Source organism: Osmia bicornis, chromosome 6 (assembly GCF_907164935.1).
Source record: "Osmia bicornis bicornis chromosome 6, iOsmBic2.1, whole genome shotgun sequence".
Classification (NCBI taxonomy): Eukaryota; Metazoa; Arthropoda; class Insecta; order Hymenoptera; family Megachilidae; genus Osmia; species Osmia bicornis.
The window spans coordinates 6,782,232-6,804,290 of NC_060221.1; the positions used below are offsets into that span (position 1 = coordinate 6,782,232).

The 22,059-nt window shown below is 42.6% G+C and overlaps 1 protein-coding gene and 1 long non-coding RNA gene across 5 annotated transcripts in view; one reads left to right on the forward strand and one right to left on the reverse strand.

The window, feature by feature from the left end:
* The window catches only part of LOC114871973, a 126,786-nt gene extending 114,769 nt beyond the window's left edge, over positions 1–12,017 (forward strand). Inside the window, exon 4 of the long non-coding RNA XR_003788671.2 lies at positions 11,940–12,017. This is a non-coding gene — a long non-coding RNA (uncharacterized LOC114871973). The remainder of the gene's footprint in view (positions 1–11,939) is intronic.
* On the reverse strand, positions 10,945–21,741 carry LOC114871972 (zygotic gap protein knirps-like). 4 transcript variants are annotated; one of them, XM_029178634.2, is made up of 4 exons: positions 21,599–21,741; positions 17,765–18,125; positions 13,920–13,997; positions 10,945–13,129 (listed from the first exon to the last, which is right to left on the reverse strand). In XM_029178634.2, the coding sequence occupies exons 2-4, from the start codon at positions 17,921–17,923 to the stop codon at positions 12,104–12,106; spliced, it is 1,263 nt and encodes a 420-aa protein (XP_029034467.1). In that variant the 5' UTR covers positions 17,924–18,125; positions 21,599–21,741; the 3' UTR covers positions 10,945–12,103. The 4 variants fall into 4 exon arrangements, with proteins under 4 accessions (XP_029034467.1, XP_029034466.1, XP_029034469.1 ...); XM_029178633.2 differs by having other exon boundaries at positions 21,370–21,741; XM_029178636.2 differs by lacking the exon at positions 21,599–21,741 and adding an exon at positions 20,756–21,360.
* Positions 21,742–22,059: the final 318 nt, after the last annotated feature.

Here is a 22,059-nt window from a genome sequence, read left to right on the forward strand (position 1 = left end):
GTCATTCCTGTCGCGTTCGAAAACGCGCGCTTCGGAGATTCTTATGAAAACGAGGCTTCTGGTTATATCGCACTGTTCGACGACAAACAGTGAGTCGATCTTCGCGAGCTCGAGGCTAAGCGATTTATTTTCATGGCTCGTTTAACGGGTTGATCGCAGAACGCGTTAAAAATATGGATAATTAATTTTCAAATTTGAAAAAACAAATAGAGGACACGGATTTTTCAATGGTTGATTCAAGAAAGAAAGGTTTATTGGGTAATATGTCAGTTTGCTTACAAAATTGATAGGAACTCTATCTTGGAAACATCTATCGAAGTCAATCAATGTTCGAATTTAATTTATCAGATATTGCAAACAGCGCGTTGCTTAATCCTGTACCTGCGAGTCAAACGCATCAATTATGGGCAAAGTACCTGGCTCAGATAAATTATATCTTAACCAAATTGGAGTGCACATTTTGTGATCTGAAACGGCAACAACGTGTAATCCTTCAAAGAGCATAACTATTCATCGCAACGTCGAGACTTTCCGATGAATAATGATACTTTGTTCCCATCGATCCGTCATCGGGCCTTGGTTGAGAAAATATTGAAACGTTCAAGCGAAAATGACAGATTCAGATCTGACAGCGCTAATTGCGGAATAAACCGTGGAGGGAACTTTGCTTCTCTGGAAAGTGAGAGCTCAAAGAGGCATGGCGTTTTGCACGCACAACACGCCTATCGCAAATACGGATTAATGAACTGCACACGCCGGGACGTAGCATTGCGAGTGATCTAAACCTGATAAAGGCGAGACTATATCTTCTGGGTAACGGCGATCCATAATGCGCCAGGTGAGTAACCGGCGAGCCTGGGCCTTAATTTATATCGCTCGCTGCAACTATCCGACGTGCTTTCATCCGCGATACTTCAGATACAAAGATCTTACCCGTAAATTACTCTTTGTGCTATACCTCGGTTCACCGTGGAAAACGATCGGAAAAATTGAATATCAATCGATGGAAATGAAAATTGATCTTCTGACACGAAACTATTATTGGTACTCTGGAAAAATGATCGATGTCGTTGTAAGACAAAAGTACGTGTTATTTATTTGTGGGAAGATAGAGTATTGATAATTCTAATAACTTATCATGAAAACGATACCTCAGACAAGGTTAGATTCGGTAAGGAAATTAATGGTATTGTAATATGAATCGATGTTACGAATATGATTTATACGGTGAAAATTGTGATAAGATTTATGATGTGGATCAGTGTGAAATAATTGATAGTTTAGCAGAGAAACATTAAGTTCGATGATGTGATATGTCAGAGTTACAGAAACATGCTTTATACATTATACTTTCATTTTTCTATTGGTCGTTCTACTATATCATATTGCGTCTATTATTAAATTGACTAATAGCTGCTTATCTTTGCTTTGTGTCTTATGATATATGACTCTTGTGTCTTATTTTATACGTGTATCTTTCCTGACAAATTTTCGATTATTTTTAATTACCTAAGGTTAATATTAACCGAGTTAAATTAACAATTCATCCACTGATATAAGAAACCCTTTATTTAAATATTTTATAATATTTAAAAAAGGAAATGTATAGTGTACACGGAAATATGTTTATGATTATTTCATAGTGTAACAAGTTTATAGTTGGCTGCAAGCGTCAGATTAGATAGGTGAAAAATCTCTGACGGATATTAGGGTAGCCTGATCCGATATGCAAGAGTGTAGGTTACCACCCTTGTACCTCATTTGTTTCCCGCTCTTTTACGCCCCCGTCTCGAACCGCTTCACAGCCTCGACCACGTACCGGGTGAAAACTTGCAGCGTATCTTTTTTTTTCCAAAACTCTCGAACCGAGTCATCAATAACTCGGAACACATCACTCGTTCAAAACAACACCGCATCCCCTGCTTTTATTTTTCTTTATACAACCACCTCTATGTATCCTCTCCGCGTAAATACAATTAATCACCCATCATCGAATCCTTCGAGGTGCAACAAAGTTGTATTACAAACATGAAAATTTTCAAACTTGAAACTTTAAATCGTTTCAGAAAATTGAGTCATAGAAAAGGTTTATCAATCAATAATCAGTGATATTGAAAAAGTAAATTCTTAGGGGTTAAAGAATAAACCGAGACTCTCGGAATGACCTGATAAAACACGATTCACCGAGGGACGATTTTTTCTCGTGCGAGCTACCAGTGTACGGGTAGCAAGGAACGAGGCCGTAAAACACGCGACACAGGGAATCGTAAAGGTGGTACCTGGTGACCCGTTCGATTTGTCGATGCTCCGGGCAGGGAATCTCAGCCGAGCGGGGTCGCGATTAACACCGAAACGTTCTGGACACCGGGTAGCCTCCGAGGCGAGTAGGGTTACAGCACGTACCCGTGGCCGAGACCACCCACAGGTTGAATCGATCAGCAACTGATACCCCTGTGGAGGGAGCGAGAGGCCAGGGAAGAGATAAAGAAGAGGAGTTACAGGTGTAGCAGGGCTGCCTATGCGCTCAATTCACGATAACGGCCACGTTCTCTCGGCTTTCAGAACGATCGGGACGCACGGGGGCTTTTTAACGTCGATTTTATCGCGGCCGACCTGAACTACGACCGGATCGCGAAATCTCGCCTGGATTTCCGGTCATTGCTATCGACGGATGTTGGATTCACGAGCATTGATGCAGAATTAGAAAGATGATAGATGGGATCATAGGTCATAGATTTTAAAAATTTTTCATGGTGGAAGTGCGCTGAATATTAATTTTAATTTTAATTTTAAATAATAGTAATGACTTCGAGCTTATGAATTTTAAACAATACCCTTCGTGTTAGAATATATCCTCACGCGTGCTTTGAAGAAAGAAAGGTAAAAGGAGTAGGGACCAGGTGTTCGTACGCAAGAAGAAGTTTATTTTGCTTTCCCTCCAATTCTCGCGACCTCTCGAGGCCATTCGGAGGGATTCAAGCACGGTGACGCGAGATCGCGGGCGAGCAAACGACGAGTCCCGGATTACGGTGCTTATATGTATACGTTTACCTAAATGGCGGGCAATTAGAAAGACGGTAATGAAAGTGCCAGTTGGATAGCGCGTTTCGCCGGTTCGCTAATAAACAGTGTGTTTTACGGTACGCGGACCTGGAGACTCCGGCTCCTCACCTAAATTTCCCGCAGTCGACATTAAATTCGTGTTGGGGCGAGCGCGCGCCAGCGCACGACCAACCTGACCGCCATCCCCCATTTCGACTAACTGGATACTTATTAATTAAGGATAATTGCTGGAATTTACGATATCGTCCAGGTTTCGAGAGTATCCGCATCCTGGCTGAACATCGACTCGCTTTTTCGCCAAACTCTCTGCTGGATACTTACTCCTGAAACCTTTCGGTTCATTATTTTTAACATCGAGGGGTCCTTTGAAACCCGTTCCTCGTCTGTATCTTCTTTGCGGGTCACCGGATTTTTGTCGGGATAAATCATTGGATTATTATACGAGGACAGGTTTGGAAGAAGGTAAAGTGTAATGTTGCAAAAATTTGTTCTTGGATACATATTACTTTCCATACTTAAACTTCTTTTTATACAAAGAACGGTGGTTATAATTTAGAAGCTCGAAATAATTATTGGAACTTAGCACACTTTCAAAATATTTCAAAATAATTATTTTATCAAGGACAAAGTGTTCCGATTTCTGAAGATTTAATATTCAAAGCAAAATAACAAAGCGCCTAATAATAACTTTAGAAAATCAGTAGATCATAGAAGAAGACGCGATAGAATTTTTGTTTGAGAAAAAGAAATGAAAGAGGAGGATTTCAGCTGGGGCGTACGATGCGTTTAGCACGATTAACACCGAAGTTTCAGGACAAGACGGTCCACCTGTCCGATCTCGAGCCGAACGACAAATATCCGTTTACACGGAATCGGGTGTATTACTAGCAATTTTCGTTTCGTCTAAAATTCACGACAGACGGACGCGACTAATGGCCGTGCTCACGGTTGTCCATAGAGAACGCCTTCTCCCCGCTACGTTTCGAAAGACGAGAACTGCCGGAGTAGAACGTGGCTCATTGAAATTCAAATGTCAATCTCGAGAGTACGAGCATATATACTAACGAGACGGGTGAAGAGACGAGTGGAGGGCCGTAAATGTGGAGTGCTTTCCGTGTCGTGATGTCGAAAACGGTCGTCGGATCGCGCCCATGTTTGCTCTCGAATTCTGCCGGCCGGAGAATCTCCACTTCCAAGGCTGCCTTCTTCTCGTCAAATGTTGTTTTATAACTACGAGCTCGGGAAGGCTCGAGTTTGCTCCTTAAAATTCGGTCAGCTCGACTAGAAGCTGGTATTTCTTTGCTCTTACGTATGGTTCTAGTTCGAAGAGACTGACAGTCCTAACATACCTTTAGAAAATCCACCTGTTTAACCTCTCTGTTTACCAAAGGCCATCTTATCTTCACTCGGAATTTATCTAAAGCTTCCAAAGATGGAATTTCAAGATCCTTCTAAAATCATATTCGCAGAAATCAGTCTCCTATACTAATAAGATTATAATAAATTTGAGAATTTCAGTTTATGCATGCATCAAAATTATTAGTATAAGAATTATAATTAAATAAACGTAAATTTGTAGCTCCAAGCGTTAAGGGGTTAAATTGAATTTCATCAAGTTTTCTCTCGTATCTATCAAAATTCCAATGCACCATTCATCAGCAACCTTGTCACAAGTGCCATACAAAAAAACCTTTCTCAAAGGATCAATCTCCTGCTAATAATTCGGTCATGTTTCAAGAGTCTCCATATAAGTGGCATTTAATATTTCATGACCCGTTGCGCCGCGAATTTTGATTTACAACCAGGTGAATATTAAAAAGCCCGATGGCTCCTGGAAAGTATCGCGAGCGTGGCCACTCGGTTCCCCGCCAGGCCGAGAATTCGCCAAGTACACATAATGATCGTCAAAGCGGTTGTACGGAGCGGTGAAGCGGGCAAGAGAAGTCGCGCATAAACGAATAATAAAGCGGCCGGCGTAATATTTCAAGATGGCGCGCTACGTGCTCGGTAGATGGCACAGCTCGATATTATTTAGCGTCCTGGGGTCGCACCCACTTAACCCTATCCGGCGCGCGGAGCGAGCGCGCAAAAAGGGTGCCCACAAAGACAGAGAATAAGTTACCTTAGTCCGCGCGAAAGGACGTGCCACGGCATTCCCGCCGCGAGGACTTACGGATCCTTAACGGCTCGGTTCTAAGGCACGCGGGAGGGTCCTTATCGTGTACCGGGAACGTTTTATTAATGCTGGCGTTTCCCGGACCGATACGTTTCTTCCTTTATTTTTCCACGATCGACGGCTTTCCGAACGAAAGGAAATAATTAAAATATCAACATTAGAGCATCGACACTTTCCTCCTGTAACGTATCTGTTTGATTATATCGCGAAAGGCTCGATACGAAATGGCAACGAAATTAGCCAATAACAAATTCAAGAATAATTGGACAAGTTGGTCCGTGACTTGAAGCTCGTCTCAAGCGTTCTTCCCACGGAATTGGATTCCGCTTCGATTCGCTGTTCTTCTTCAGGCACGCCGCGCATAATGAAACGCGCGAGCTCCGAAAAATACGCATTCTCGATGCGCATCGTTTACCGCAGAATTCCCTTATCGCGGCCGACCTCTCCCCTTTACAAATGGCCGCGATTCAGCCAGAAGAAGAATTCACGGATACACGTGAAAGGGGTTCTAAACGAACGATTCCTTCAACTCGTTCGCTTGAAGTATGCCTGGTAACGTCGACGTCGGTGAACGTCGTCGCATAGACCGGCAGGCAGAGAGTTAATTAATTAACGTGGCACAATGCGAGGCGAATCGATCTTCGGCGAGGAACGTTCTCGCGCACGATTTCCTCGGTAATTGCCCGCGATCCATTCCCTCGAAAAGAATTACGATATTTGTCAAGTGTCACGCGGTACTGGTCTAACGATGATGCGACTCTTATTAATGATCGTCCGCGCGTGATTTCTCGAAAGCGGACCCGCGCCTACGCAGCAACTTTCGATCAAGAAAGTTTCGATGACACAGCTGAACGGATGTTCATTCGGCGGGATAATTAAAAGGCTACCATTTTCATTCTGAACAGCCTACTGTCTCGAAATTTACATGAAAGCATTGATATTCAGTAATTAACCCTTCTTCGAACAGGTGGTTTCCTATAATTTGATAAGGTAACAAAGGGTTTCAAATTTATCAGTAATTATACTAATGGGATTATAAAATATGCGACCCCTATAATCCGAAGAAGGGTTAATAGCGATGATTATGTTTCACATCTGTTGGTGTAAGCAATATATACACTTATTGACAAAAATTGAGAAACAAAATGTATATATAATCACGTGAACAAACATCGAAATTATGCGGTTTAGGTATCGAGGGTTCCGAAAAAAGCCGGGATTAACATCAATATTATTAATAGTTTGTGTATTCGATTCATTCTATTTTTGCCGGGACATTTGTCTCCGTATGAAGCAACGTTCAAAGGCTCCTCGAATATTTTATCATTCAACGATGCACGAATAACAGCAATAAAATAAAACGAATCGTGTAAGTATCGGCTATATGGCCGTCGTTAATTCCATTGATTTTCATAGCGTGTAAGCATGAATAATAGGTTTACAAGGTATTTCGGAAGAACCAGTTCTTTTCATTAATCAGTCCTCGATATTATCCCGCGACGGCGTGATATTGCTATTCATTTCTTGATCTTTTCAAATCGAGCCTGTGGAATCAAGGATTCGAGACCAAACTGAATCTCATCATATCGAAAGAACGTCAGAAAACGAGAAATATCGAAACGATACCAGCTATCGATCGGAAATTATGAAGAATAGTGGTATCATTCGAATACTTTTCTAAAATGTTGTTAATCATTGCAGTAAATTTCTATCCTTCGAGGACACGCTTAATCAAAGATACTGACGAGCCTAATGAGTGGAAAGTCAATTAGAACTTAATCTCTATTTATTATTCTGTCACACTTAACATTGCGTCGACTATACAGTCATCCATCAATCTTTCCTGATCCACATTTCAAGATTTACGTTGAAGATAAATTAGTGATTATAGTAATTATAATCTTCCTTAATATCAAATGGATTAAAATACAAAAATGGCACTTCAATCAAGTTACAGAAAAATTAGCCTGTGTCATTTACCAAATGTCCCTCGCCAGGGGCACTTTTTCCTTCCAGCTCCGAATTATACCTTCGTCACGTGATCGGCAAAACGTCAGCTGATCGCGCAGCATCCCTTTCTCACACGCCGACGATATTGAGTTTACGTCCTCTCGAGGATCCTCTTACGACGGTGCGTGTGCAACGTACCCAATTAGCGAGACCACAAGAGATCAACTTCTCCCTTTCTCCGTGTCTTCCGCCTGCCGGTGTACACTTAGGGTCAAACGCTCGTAAACGTCCGTTCGAGCAGGCAGGCGGCTCGCCGTCTCCTCGAGCGTCCGTCAAAAATCTTATTATGAATTTCCCGACGGCCAATCGCACCTCGTCTCGATGACCCCGGATTGTCAACCTTAAAGGTCCCGTCCTCTTTCTCTTCGCAACTTTTCACTTGAATTTTCTACATCGCCCTACTCCCCGTCGCACGCTAACGACCCGACTTGGCCAAGCCCACAGGCCACAGGTGTAGTAAACCTCTTTACCTCACGCACTCGCGTGTAATGGCCCCTCTTACACCCGTGCCGTGCATCTGCCTACCTCGCATGCTACATCGGCCAGTCGTGGTCCGCTTCTTCCTGGCCGTCTTTTATCCTCGCTTCACTCTTGTTACGCGGCTCTGCGTTTTTGGATAAGGTTGATTTGCGCGTAAGGTGTCCTTTACACGAGCGACCATTGACGTATAGGCTTCTCTAAGAAAAAAAAGAAGCACTGTAAAATAAGGAGGTTCCATCGATTGCTAATAATGCCATAAAATTACCGCTATCATTATCTTAAGTACATGGGACATTTTTATATTTGGCAAGTAATCAACTTTTTGTTTTTTAAATTTAACCCACAATCTTTCTTACCCTATGTGGGCCATTTTTAACGTGCTTGACAAAATAAGCGAAAACGGTTTATAAAGTTAATTGAACAGCGCGTACAGTACTGTGGCCTGAAGGAAATTTTTGAAAACGAACGTTGAATAAGGGTCACCATCAGACACCTGCGAGCTCTTCTCCGCAATTACAAACGGCACGTCCGTATGCCGTCGAAGCTTGATGCATCGTGTCGCATCATATATTCCTGCGGGTTCGTTAGAGACGTACATCAGAATTCGCAGATATCGAGAAGTCCTTGGACGAACGATCGGAACGTCACAATTTATCACAGTCAGAATACAATTGATGTTACGTCTCTTCGTTTGATATTCTAACGCGTAACGTGAAAAATCGCGGTCTATCGTTCGACGTGTCAGCGGGAATAATGAGGAAGCAACAGGTAATTAGATAAACGAGACGCGAAATTGATAATGGACGATAAAATGTGATCCGGGTTGAAAAATTGAGATTAAGAACGTTGCATTTCGATTGTTCGCCACCATTCAGGTGGGACGAGCTGAACGAACAACCGGTCCTTTCGACTCTTCCGGTCCCCCTTCTCTCTTTCTTTCTTTCTTCTGTCCTCGAACAGGGATTTTATTAATTTACGACAACGCCAAGTTAGTGCTCGTTGGAATTTACATAAACACGGGGGAAAACACGCGACAAATGAAGAATGAACGGAAGAAAGGGAAACATCGGTCGTGTGGTAGAGAAAGAGAGACAAAGGTGGTACCGTTGATCGATGCCATCGGATGTTTTGGAAGCAGAGATTTCTGTTGTCGAGAAACCTACTAATGTGATGGTCTAGCGAGGCGATTTTTTCTTCTAATTCCGACATTAATAACAGCCACTCGTCCGAGGTTTTCGAGACACGAGGATATACGTGTGACTTCGGACGCGTCGTAAATCTTCCGGAGATAATTCACGTGGGCGCGATGTACAACGCGTCACAGGTGTCGTATAATAAGTGGCATCTGCATTCAACGCTCAGATTATCGTAATATGAAAGGAACAATGTAAACTGATCGCAAGTCAAAACATATTTTGAATAATTATCCATTAAGCAAGATATAATTGTATGGATGTGAACTTCCATTTGCTTCTGAAGGATGAAGGTTTAAACTGCTATCGCTGCTAGTATTACAAAAGAAGAAATAGTAAAACAATTAATTATTTTCTTTGGAACACACTGTGTTCAATTAAACTCTTCACTTCCAAGAGGAAGAACTTTGACCAGCTTTTAACTTCCTCAGATTATAAATAGAAGGATAAACATCAATTACTGATGCTCTTTTACCAAAAAGTAGTATTATGTAACTCGCTCAATTTCGTCGTCGGTCGATCGGCCCGAAAGAACTGAAGTGTGTTTGACAATTTTATGTAATCCAGGTACACGAACGATTCTTCGAAAGAGTGGTACTTTTTTCGTGGTGCCAGGAGCTCCATGGAAACCTGAATGGTCGGGCCAAGAAACCACTGGAGCTCGTTCGACGGACATCGAGTGGTCCCTCTTCTTCGTTCAACCTAAGTCAACAAGCCGGGATCCCAGGCATTCGAATGTACGGGGTTACGGGCACGAGTGCTCGTGAATACACGCAGGTGCACGCAGGTGAACGCGTCTCCGATTGTGTCACTTTGTGTGCGGATACTCGGTGTGGAACGGATCCGAGAAAACCGTGAGCACGCGGAAATCATCGCGCTTTTGCGCTCGTTGAAATCTCCGGGACAACCGAGGGCTACCTATCGAATCCAAAGCGTTTTCTACGAAACACGTTTCTTTTTCTTCAATTTTAATTTTTGGATTGTAATCAGTATTTGATATAGTAGATAAAAATGGGTTGATGGCTGACAAAATGTTAAGGTAAATAATAAAAGTTGGAAATCGTCGCGCTTATGCGATCGTTGAAATCTCCGCGTCTCCCAAGGGTGTTTTTTATCAAACTGGAAATATTTTCTATGGAATGCACTTTTCTTTTTATTTTCATCATTATCAATGTTGGATCATGGTTTAAAATGAAATAAAATAATTGTGTAAAAATAACGAGAATTGGCAAGAAATCGCAGCAACCCCTATTCACTATTGCAATATCAAGATGAATAATGAAAATTGAAATATTATCCAGATGTAAAGATCCTAAATTGTGCAAATTATAATTAAAAATAAATTTTAAATTTCGTCCTCATTTGAAACTGTAATCCTCGTGTCTCCGATTTCTCGTTGCCTCACGAGTTTTACGAGTTGCTTCACGAAAATTATTACTGCTTATGATATATTGTCGAAGGATCATGCAATTTTCCCGATTTCAAGCGAACGTAATTAGCAATAAACCGTGCGTGCAAAGACGTCTCAGGTCAACTGTTCGTCACGTGCAACGCATCCTCTTAAATTCTGCTTATTCAAGTTTTTCCCGTCAGGTTCTCCGTGTCAAACGAGTGGGTCAAACGTTAGCCACCGACACGCCTTACGATCGATATTATCCCAGCGTGTTTGCGAAGGATTTTTTTTTCTTTAACGAACGTTTATCGTTCGACAATCATCGAGGATCTCGCGAACTATCCGAGACGTTAGAACGGAATTATCCGAGAAAACGTGTTTCGCGGTAATACATCAAGCCGAACAAATTTATTACTAAATAAATAAGTCGACGGATGCGTGTACGCGCGCGTACGCCTCGCGATGAATCCGGCGTCGTGTGTTCCGCGGCGACGTTTTGGAATGCGAAAGACGCGCGAGACGAAAGTAATCGAATACCATCTCGAGTTCGAGGTACGCGATTACGGACGCTCGAGTAAGGGAAACGATGATCGAGGAAAGATTTAATGAACGACGATCAAGGCGCCACGTATTGGCTATACAGTATTCTTTATTTTACTTCGTATTTTCGCCGGACACTCGGCGAGCGTTTGCACTCGTATCGTTCGATCGCGATCGTCCCCTCTGTATCTCTCCCTCTGCCATCCTCTAATCTAAATCATCCATACCCATAGAAATCTCTAAATCACAGTAAAATAATTGAAACATAATGTTTGAAAAGGTGAGAAAGAAAAAGTTGAATTTACAACAAAAATTTAATATGTTACTTCAGAGTTACACGTGCACATTAATCAGAATTTCTTGTCGATTTACAATTTTTATATTTTCAAATAACCTGAAAAACATGAGAAAAATTTTCCTAAAGAAGGGACTTGATCGCTAGTACACACCAACATCCAAGCAATCAGACACGAATACCTAATTAGATCGCGTTAAATAAAGGGCTTGACATAAATAAAAGAAATCTCGATGCGGCTTAACGAAACACTGGCCATTAGCACTTCCGCTTTCTTCGTACGCTCTCACCGATCTTCCACTTTTTCGCATTTACACGCACGCACACATACACATACACACATATATTTATCTACGTGGACACGCGTTGCAGATGATACGCGCGTTGTTATTATTTAACGTTAAACTATCACGTGGTTTTTACTGGCACTCTCTCGTTCTCTTTCTCGATGCTCGGTAAAAGAGTTCAAAGGCACCGGTTAAGGCACAATCGTCCGTCGTACATCTAGCTACGAAAGGATATATCGAGCTTGATCTTCGACCACTCCGTCAATGAACACCTGGCAAAGCTGAAAGCCGATCAAAGGGACCGTGTCGGCTAATGCCGAGGACTTGAGCAATTTTACGTCGATCCGATCGCTGATCGTAAAGTCGTTTGTGCGAGGCAACACGTGGCTAGTGACGTCTGCTCCTTCGTGCTTCCTGTACGGGTCTCTCCACTGTGCAGACTCTTCGCTTTGCATAATTGGTCCAAATTACCTTTTCTAACCAACTGTTCTTTTTTTTTCAGGGCACTCGAACGGACGTCGCGATTCATCTTCTTGTCTTTGTGAAAAGACAACAATGCGGGTCTCTGTGCGAAACTGACATTGAATGCTGAACAACGCCGTCGACAACGCACTTCAGCCCGGAGTCCAGTTCCTATCAAAAGCTGTCCGCGAGCTGGTTCCGGGGTCACGTTTTTCTAGTTAGATCCAGGGGCGGCCCCGTGTCCTGTAACAGCTCCTCCTCGCTGTCCGTCGACCTATCTTCCTCCGTGCTACCAGCCTCCGCCACCGCCTGTCCGTCCGTTCGTCCGCTCTTCATGCTCAGATCGATCGGTTCTTCCTGTTCCGGGCCGAGGGAGCGCAGAAACGCTAAACTTTTATCGTGCGTCTCCGTTTGACTCCTCTGACACGATCCATCCGCGTCCCTGCATTCTTCCCGTGGACTCCTGTTCTCCTCGTCCCTCTTCGGCGACGGCGTCGATCTAGGACTCACGCTGTCGCTCGACGAACTGGTCAAACTCGCGACCATTTGAGGTGCACCGACCTGGTTCACGTAGGGGACGATGAATCGCTGCTGGAACGGGAAGAATGGCGCGTTCAACAGCTGCATGTGCGTCAATGCCGGATGGAAGAACGGAGGACCTCTCCACATGGGGAACCTGGACACTTCCGGCCTCATCAGATCGTGAGAAGCTCGTACCAAATCGACTGGCCTCAAAAGAGGATCCTGACTCGGTCTCGCCGGAACGTCGGGCGTCCTCAACTGCGAGCCGATGTCCTGCGGCCTCATGTCCTCCCTTTTCGGGTACCTGTCCTGCTGATGGTGGTGATGGTGATGGTAACTGTTCGCGGTCGTGGTGGTCGTGGTCACCATACCGACCACGCTAGCCGCACTCGTGCTACTAGTGTTCTCGTTATTGTTGTTATTGTTCGCAACGTCCAACGAGCCGAACGCCTTCTCGTAAGCAGACTTCGGGTCCTTGATCAGACGCGTCTGCGCCTGGTGCGACTGTTCCTGAAGGAGGCAGTGGATTTTGAACCAGTTCGAGCGACGTCCATAACGGGAGCCCGACTTCGACATACCCACCATCAGACACTTGCGCAGACGGCACGCCTTGCACGCGGTGCGATTCTTCTTATTGATCACGCACACGCCGCCGTTCTTGCATTCGGAAATGCTGCCTAGATTGTTATAGGTGCGACCGAAGAACGACTGTGGAGCAGAAAAACGCGGGACGTGCCCCGTTAGACAAAGGGAGGGCGATACTTTGGGGTTGGAGGCCAGGTTTGAAGACGCTTTGATGGTAATTTTAAGGAATCTTAGAATGTCTGTTGTGCAGAGACGATAAACCTTCACCTGATTCCGTACGTGACCCCTTTGAAATTTTCACATTCAGCTTCATGGTGAGAAATTTTAACACGGTAAGAGAATTTTCGCATTAATTTCTAAAAATTAAATACGTCTCAAAGATATCAAGGAGATTGCACTATAATAAGTCAGACATATTCTTTCCATTAATCAAGTTCTCGTCTCTGCACAGTATTTAAAGGTATTGAAAATGATGTCATTTCAAAAGTTTCTCTCAAGTACCATTAATTAGTACCTCCAAATTAGTCCTCGATCATTTCATAAGAATTAGGCGCTATCATTATCTCCACTATCGCGTATTCCATATTTTGAATTAACCCTCGTTATCGAGAAACGTCACGAACTTTTGAAACGACCCAATATGTGTAATACAAGTTCGAACCCAGAGGCGCATGGATCAATGTACGAGCAATTGTATCAGGGTTACGGTGCACGCGCCTGCACGCTTGAGGCTACCATTTTATTTGCATTCGCGAGTACCTCGTTGAAAGAAAGAAAGCGAGAGAGTGATAAAGGGAAGAAGGATGAAAGAACAAACGAATGAAAGATACGAGAATATAAACCGGCCATTGAATTATTCCGTCGCGTCGCTCTGATGATCTAAAGAGAGCAATGGGATTCGGTGGATACTGACCTTGCAACCTTCGCACGTGAAGGCCCCGAAGTGAAAACCCGCGGCCGGCTCTCCGCAGACCCTGCAGAGCTGATTCATCTGCAACAAAAAGATGCGACATGTGGTTAAGCTTCGGCTAAGAAACCGAACTCCGCTTAGAATGCAACGGTGATCATGCCGCGAGCACGCGTGCAATATGTGCCAATCATGGAAGAGTTTCTTGCTCGTTCACTCGCGGCGATCTCGGGACGAGGGAGGGAAAAAAAGAAAAGAATCGCACGTAAGAGCCGGACGATAGGATAAGAAATAAAGCCGGTGGACGACGACACGCTGATCCCACTGCTTGGCGATATTTATTTCACCGACGAACGTTGGACACCGTTTAACCGCGTCGGATTAATCATTCGGTGTTTAACAAGCTCTTCGATACGACGTCCCGTGTATACCGCGAGACTGCCATCAACGGTGAACGATTAAAACGTTTAAACTTAGACGCGTCGGGACGTGTATAGAAAAAAAAAAATTTTTGATGGTTCCCCGTGATTTATGTACGACCGATCGAGGAAAGGATCCGTGAATGATGGGATCGATTCCGTTCGAATATCATCGGCCGCCGATCATCGAACGGTCATGCTGCTCGCGAGTTGAGAATCTTCGCTAGGATAGAACTACATTTCGGTAAGGAATTAAATGATTTAATATAAATTCGCACGGTTTCCAGCAGATGTGACCGTAACGAAAGGGTTAATACGTGTACGCTCGAAAAGCGACGCAGACATGGTAAAAAGGAGTCCTTTTCTCGTTGCAAGAACCAGAATAGTCGGTGAGGGATTTGGTTGCGAGACCGTGTTCCTATTAAAATCTAGTTAGCCAGTCATTACCGGTGAATCAGACTGTTGCAGCCTTTGAGGCGAGCAGACTGAGACGCGCGACGACGATCAAACGAGAAAGGATGACCGACACGAGAAAGGCAAAATCGTACGTGGACGTTATTCGCGGGAGAGATCGCTCGTTTAACCGCGAAGATGTTCGCGGGAACAGGGTGTATCGATCCTAGTTTGCGATTTCGCAACCGACAGGCAATCGTCGATGTAAAAGGGGCGTTCTTCGAAATATAATATTACGTCAGCTCGCGTGCGTGCCCAGAGGAGAAGCTGTCGGAATAACCGACCGGGTCAAAGGTCCTGCTGGATGCTTTCGAAATATTTTTGGAATTCGTGTATTTTTTTTTTCCTCTTCTCGACCGATGGAACGATGGTATGCGCGTTTACTGTAGCGTTTCATGCTTTATCTTTGCTCGAACACGATCGTGTTCTCCAGATAATTTCATTTGGAATGTTGTGTGGTAATCGTAATGGATGAAAAGACGAGATGATCGGCAGTGTACAGGAATTCGGCAAAATAACAGTCTATGTTTTTATGTTTATGATTTAGTTGCAAAAATCTGGGTGGGACACAATGGCGTCAATTTTTTGGTGAATCATAGATCAACAAGAAAGAAACGAAGTCGAGAAGGTTGGTATGATTTTTTGTGTTCTATTTTATAAACGAATTATATTGTAGTATGACATATTTGATGGAGAGTATGATGTCCCAATAAAAAACCAATTAGTCTTCAGTTTTTTTTGAAATTTACGAAACACTGTTTTTGTGAATGATTTATATTCTTAGGAGTTTAATTTGTGCATTTTTATACGTATTTGTCATATTTTGCCTAGTGATCAACGATATACATTTTCGAATAAAATTATCTTAATTAGGTGCAAATCATGTTGGCAACTTTTTAAAGAAACTGAAGATAAATCTTCTTTTCTTGTTATCTCTTTCCTAATTTGTTATGAAATCTTTCTGCAATCTCAGATTATAATTTAAAGATACAATCGGGTAGATCATACAGGTGTCTCTTTAATCCACCTTTGAAGTGCAGACACTGTACCATATCTTATACATTATTTCAAATGAAATTCTTTCTACAATAATACTGTATCAGTGTGAAAATCAAAGTTACAAATATCGAGCCACAGTTCTCAATGCCTCCTCTTTCGTGGCAATCAAACATCTCATTAGGTGTATCTTATACATTATTTTAAACTAAACATAACAGCATAGACTGTTGAGTTATTTTGCCGAATCCTTGTACATTAACTTAAAGTCACAAATACCGAACCGTAATTGAATTATTCGACCCCGAATATCCTGTTCGTCAAAATGAGCAGACAGCATGGTACACCGCGTTACAATGTCGCGGAACGAAGGATGAAAGTTAGTTCTGGCGGCGTATCAAAAAATGATTTCCCGTTTCGCAGTGTGTCCGTTCGCGTATCTAGGTGAGACGAAGGCTGATGGCTTCTTGTGGGAACGGCCAGCAAAAGCTTAGCCCGAGCCAAGGTAAAAAAGGTTAAACGTCCAACAGATGACGCGGCTGTGTCACCTCGCTTCTAATCCCTGCACCAGCGGCGGCCCGTCGCGCACCAACGGAACTAAATAATGTTCCTCGTGTCTCGATGGCCTCTCGCCGCCATTCCTTCATCATCTACCCGGTTTTCCTCGTCCTGCCTCGTTCACCGAGCGAACTTATCTTACCGCGTTCCTTCAGCTCCTCTGACCGCGCGATATTCGACCCTCTTCGACTTAATCGCACACCCGCATCCACGGAGACGTCTCATTAAGCAAAGGTGCGAAGGTAATGCCGATGACGAATGGCACTCGACGAAGAAATGAAAGTAGCGTGCCAACCGGGGATCTTTTTCCTCGCGTTATACGCCTGATGATTCGCCTTTACGCTCAGGCTGTCTCGCCGTGCACGCACGCACGCTTCTTCTTTCTTTTTATTTTTTTTTTTTATTGTCTCTCAGAGGGAAATGTGGGTCTGCCGGGACAACGCTGTCTTTATCTCTGCTTTCTACTCGTTCGGTGTTTGTATTAGATGCATACGAAATGTCGAATTTGCATCATCATTTTACTGTCATACCTTGCCGAGAAAATGATTTACTTAACACTCGAACAACCGGTGTCACGTATTCCACCTTTGAAAAGCGGTTGTTTTCTGACGGAATTATTATAGTACGAGGGTTGCTCGATAATATGATTGATCACGAGTAAGAATGCTCGCAGAAATTTTAGATAATACTCGGTTGATGAATGGAAGTTTTTGTCAAATGTAATTGATATTTATTAAGAGAGGCAAAGGTTGCGAAACTTCGTTTTGCCCTATGGGAACTTTTCGAACGTCCAGGATCTTCTTTTTTTAATCCAATCACATCTTTTAACGATTTAAATTAACTTTGATAGCTACACCTCGATATTTCAATGTATCCATCTTCGCGAGGCAGAGAGACGAAGTCAATCATCCGTTAAACGCTGATCAATCCGACCTTTAAAGGATGTGCAAAATTTATCGGGAGAAGTCAGCTGGAGAGATCGTGGATTAGTACAGGTCGAAAAATGTGTTGTTACACAGAGTGTCCCGAATTTTTCTCGACAAAATGCCTCTTTTTATAAAAATTCTTCCATTTATCATTTCAATTAGAAATGAAAAATATTAACACGATCATTGCTACTAATATTATCAAACAACTAAAATGGAAGAAATCAAAGAAAATTTTCTACCTGTTGAATTAAACCTATTATACTATTTATATAAAGTAACAAGTGGAAAGCTAAACTTGTACGTTGAGTAGTTGCAATTATCATTTATTCTACTAAGTGGTAATGGAATGTATTAATAAGTTGTATTATAGCGTGTCTTGCGATATATGTACGTCAATTTTCACTGTGGCAGTCAACGTGTTAAATCCTCAGTATCTACATTGTCCAAGCGATGAATGGAGAAAGTGAAAAGAAAAAAAGATGAAAGAAAAACTCACCACGTCGGTGTTGGCCGCTGCCGTGGCAATCGTCGACGTAGGCGTCCACCACCCTACGGTGGCGGATGTCGTACTTGTAATGATACCAACACCCGTTGCAGCAGGGATGGATCCGCTCCCAGCCAATCCTGCCGAGCTGGACAAATCGCCCACGTCCATTCGATGTTCTTTAATCTCTCGATGTAAACCGTTCGCGCCGGTCCCTCGAGCCGTCTGTTCCGTGTTCGATGTCGCGACCCAACATTTTCGTGCGTGTCTTACAACCTGCGACTCCGTTCAAAATTTCTTCTCGCTTCGTGGATTTCCAGGATCTTCGTGAAACGGATCATCGATCGTTGCTTCTCCGTTTATCGTCCGTCAACTGGAATCACAAACGAGATTTTTGTAATATCTATGCAGTAATTGTAATTACACAGAACGTAATCACTGTATTTTTTATTTCAAACTTCACATTTACTATTATTCCAAATTTATATAAAATGGTATTTTTGTTTATTACGTCGATTGCCACAGTGTAGGAAGACACGTTATAATAACAATAGAGTATTTTTTACACTATATATTTTAACATTATTGAACTAAATTCATAAGTATTGTACTAACATTGGTGAGAACAAGAATCCGTCGTGTAGAAAGTTTTCAGCAGAAATTTGGAGGAAAAAGTAATTGAAAAGGCAAAGAGTTTAACGCAGAAAACGTGTAAGTTGAAACGTGATAATTAACTTCTCAGTGGTTGGTTAATAATTTTATGTTAATAACTGACATACATACGGTACATTTTTACTGTTATTCAATTATATGTCTCAGTATTTTTCTAGTATTAGTTTAGGCATTAAATTAACTTTTTATCCCTAGTTAACGGATTAACGTATCAAAAAATTCTGAAACGATTCTTTAAAAAATCGTAGAATTCTTTGAATTCTCGAAAAAACAAAAACTGTCTCGAATTTCAAAAGCTTCTTGCTCGCCGTTTCTTGTACGAATCTCGCTGAAGTCAACCGAGATAACATGTCGTGTTTACAACGGTGTAACGCCATTACCATGTTAACAGTGCCCGCCTCGTAAGAGCCGCATAAATACGAGCGCTAATTACAGCGTCGACCACGTATTAATTTCATCGGTGCGCGGGAACCGAACCCGTGTATATACGCCTGATAAATCCCGACGCAAGTAAGCGTGCCCGCTTCCGATTAACGAGATTTCCTGTTCGGTTCGTTTGACAAAATTGATGCCACCTTTCCGTAAAACTCGCGATTATGTAACAAGCTGGAGAAAAGAAATTAAATTGATGAATTGATAGAAATTCAGGAAACAGATTACGCTTTTGATTTCGGGTTGAGATATTTCTGGAAACAAATCCACGTAAAACAAGGAAGTATTGAAATTTTATTCTAGGGAAATTCCTTTATGCTAAAATGCTGCTTTCCATTCATAATATACATTATAACGAAAACATCGTAGAGTTTTAATGACGCATAGTATAAGATTGATTTCTAACCACATACGACTGGTTCGAACAAGCTCGACGAAAATTCGTATGATGCATAGACCGGGAAGAAGCGAAATTTTTTTCCTTTTTTCAATTCGATTTGACAATTTCCCCGTTGATCCGAGCTACGCGAAACACCACGGGTGTCTAGACGTCGCTAAATTTTATCGTCGAACGTCTTCCTTAAGTAATGACAAATTAATTAAGCGGTCGTATCGTCGCGAAAGACCGGTTCGCATCGTCGCCTTCGCGCAGCTCCTATAAATCCCAGTTTCTACTGGCAAACGTTCCCGTTTAGTGCTGGAAATATAACGCGACGAAATGAATCTCCCGTGGTCGCGAGCTAACCATGAATAACCCACGAGAAACATTATAATATTATTTCAAGCTAACGACGAAAGCGTCGGCTCGTTTAGCGTCAGCAGATAACCCGAGTAATTAACTGATACCTTCGGGGACGATTAATTAGCCTGTTACATTGTTGCTGTGCTTTACAGTGCCGTCCGATAAGAAGCTTGTTCACTGTCGTTGCACAATCTAAGCTCGATTCTCAAACTTCATACACAATTATGATATTAACGTGTTAAATGTTGCAGTGAACACGGTCGTGTTAAATACGCCACGATTTAATTGCTATTATTTTAATTACTATTTTCAACTTTCCATCAGCTATCTTGTGAAATTAATATAAATTCTATTTAAAATTTTCTGTAATCTTTTTTCAATTATTGAATTATATTTATGACACTGGTCACTGGGGGCACCCACAGCATTCAACGCGTTAAAATTAATTGGATATGTCAATATTATTAATACCGTGTTATCTTATATAACACATTCTATAATTATATAAACTTTTCACCATTTGACCGACTTCTAAATGAAAATACTCATAAACAATATTGCGTTATAAAGACAGTTTTAAAGGCTCTATTTATAAAATAACACCATCTGAATTTTATCTGCAATTGTCAAAGTTTCCATAGAATTATTCTATTGTCTCTTCACTGAAGATTTTCTAGCGAGAATTCATTTTCATAGATCTGTGTCTCTAGTTTGAACGAGGAAAAAATGAGAGACAAATAAAGCGCATCGTTACTAGCGCAACAAGCCTGCAGTCCTTGAAATAATCGCTTCTTTTCTCGCACGCGTTACCGCGTGTATTGCAAACGTAATCGCGTCATTCTTTACAAGCTGGATTAGCAGCATCCTACGATCCTATGCAGTGTAGCAAGATACCATTAAAATTGTTTTATCGAACACGCGTAAACAATTGAAAAATTCCAATGTTGATGGGAATCCCACGTCCCATTAATTACGGGCAAGCATCCTAATAACCATAAGAACGAACGTAAACGTCAAATCCGACCGTCTTTTATGGACTAAAAAGAAGAACTGGTCCCTCTAAAAATAGATACCACTTTCAACAATAGAGGATCAAACACGAGCATCGAAGATAAAATAAAAAAAAAAAAGAAAAATGACGATGTATATTTTCGTACATCTATTGCACAGCTCGTAGGCTGGATTTTTTCAACTTTCTCAGGCCGTCACGCGTCATTAATATCCTAATTGTCCGTCAACTTTTTCATCCTGACCGGTGATCCTTCGAGGCACCGGCGTTCCTCGTAATAATGATTGAAAGGTGAAACACTCGCGTCAAAAGTATCTCTCGACTGTCGCTTTTTTCTCCGCTCCTCAGCATCATCCGCGTGCTTTTTTCCCCCCCCGCGGTTTCTTTTTCCTATCGCAAGCATATCACGATCGCTGCCAACTCGTGGCAACCAATGAGTGACGAGTGGCTGCAGCTTTAATGAACCGGTTGTGAGCGGCACGTCACACGGATATCATGGTACCAACTGCAGACAGTTGAAATTGTTGTGGCCGGGCATCGTGACAAATTAATCATCGACCAATTGGTTTCGAAAGAAAGAGAGGTTTTTCATAGGAGACCAGCGGCTAGTTTGTTAAACACCGGCAATCCTGTACACTCGATTTCTTTGTGATCACTGTCCTTCGCGAAACGTCATTCTACTTGATTCGTGCAATTGATTTGCTGACTTGTACCTTCTGACGAATAGACAGATTATAGAAAATTCAAGTAAATTTAACTCACATGCGTATCACATATTTTACGGTCCGAGAAATCTTCGCGGTTTGAAGACTCTTTTTTCAATGTAGGCACACAAGATTCTCGTTGGCCTGAATAAATTCTATCTCTGAACGATAGAGAATTTTCAGCACACGTGTCTCGTAACGATCGCACAGTCACAACAGATCACAAAGCATACATCGAATGATCTTCTTAAACTCTTCACTGAATCTCGTGGGTGTGTTACACGTACCATCAGCGTACGGTGTGTCGCAGGACGAGTGTCCTGCTGGATCTAGTACCGTTTTCAGAGCACACAATTCGACGTCCTTGTTCGCGCACCATCCTCTCGATACTCGCCCGTTTCCATCTTTTCTATCTGCTTTTCAGGATCGATGCACTCGCGGGTTGAGTCACAGGATATTCCTTTCCGTGCATTCGCAAACGTCACTGGTTGCGTCAAGCGTTCCCGCGGATTAGCCCGGCCGCGAAGCGCGCTTCGAGCGGCGTTCAGGGAATCCGCTCGTCTCGTCCGTGTCCTCGACGAGCGGACTCGGAAGCCGGCCTCTCGTTGGCGGAGGAGAGGCGAAACGCGATAAAAATGGAGAATCGAAGAGGAAAAAAAAAGAAAGATACACGCGCACGTACACACGCGTTGAAAAGAAGAGGAACACGAGTCGAAGGTGTACGAAAGTAGAATGGAAGGGAGAGAAG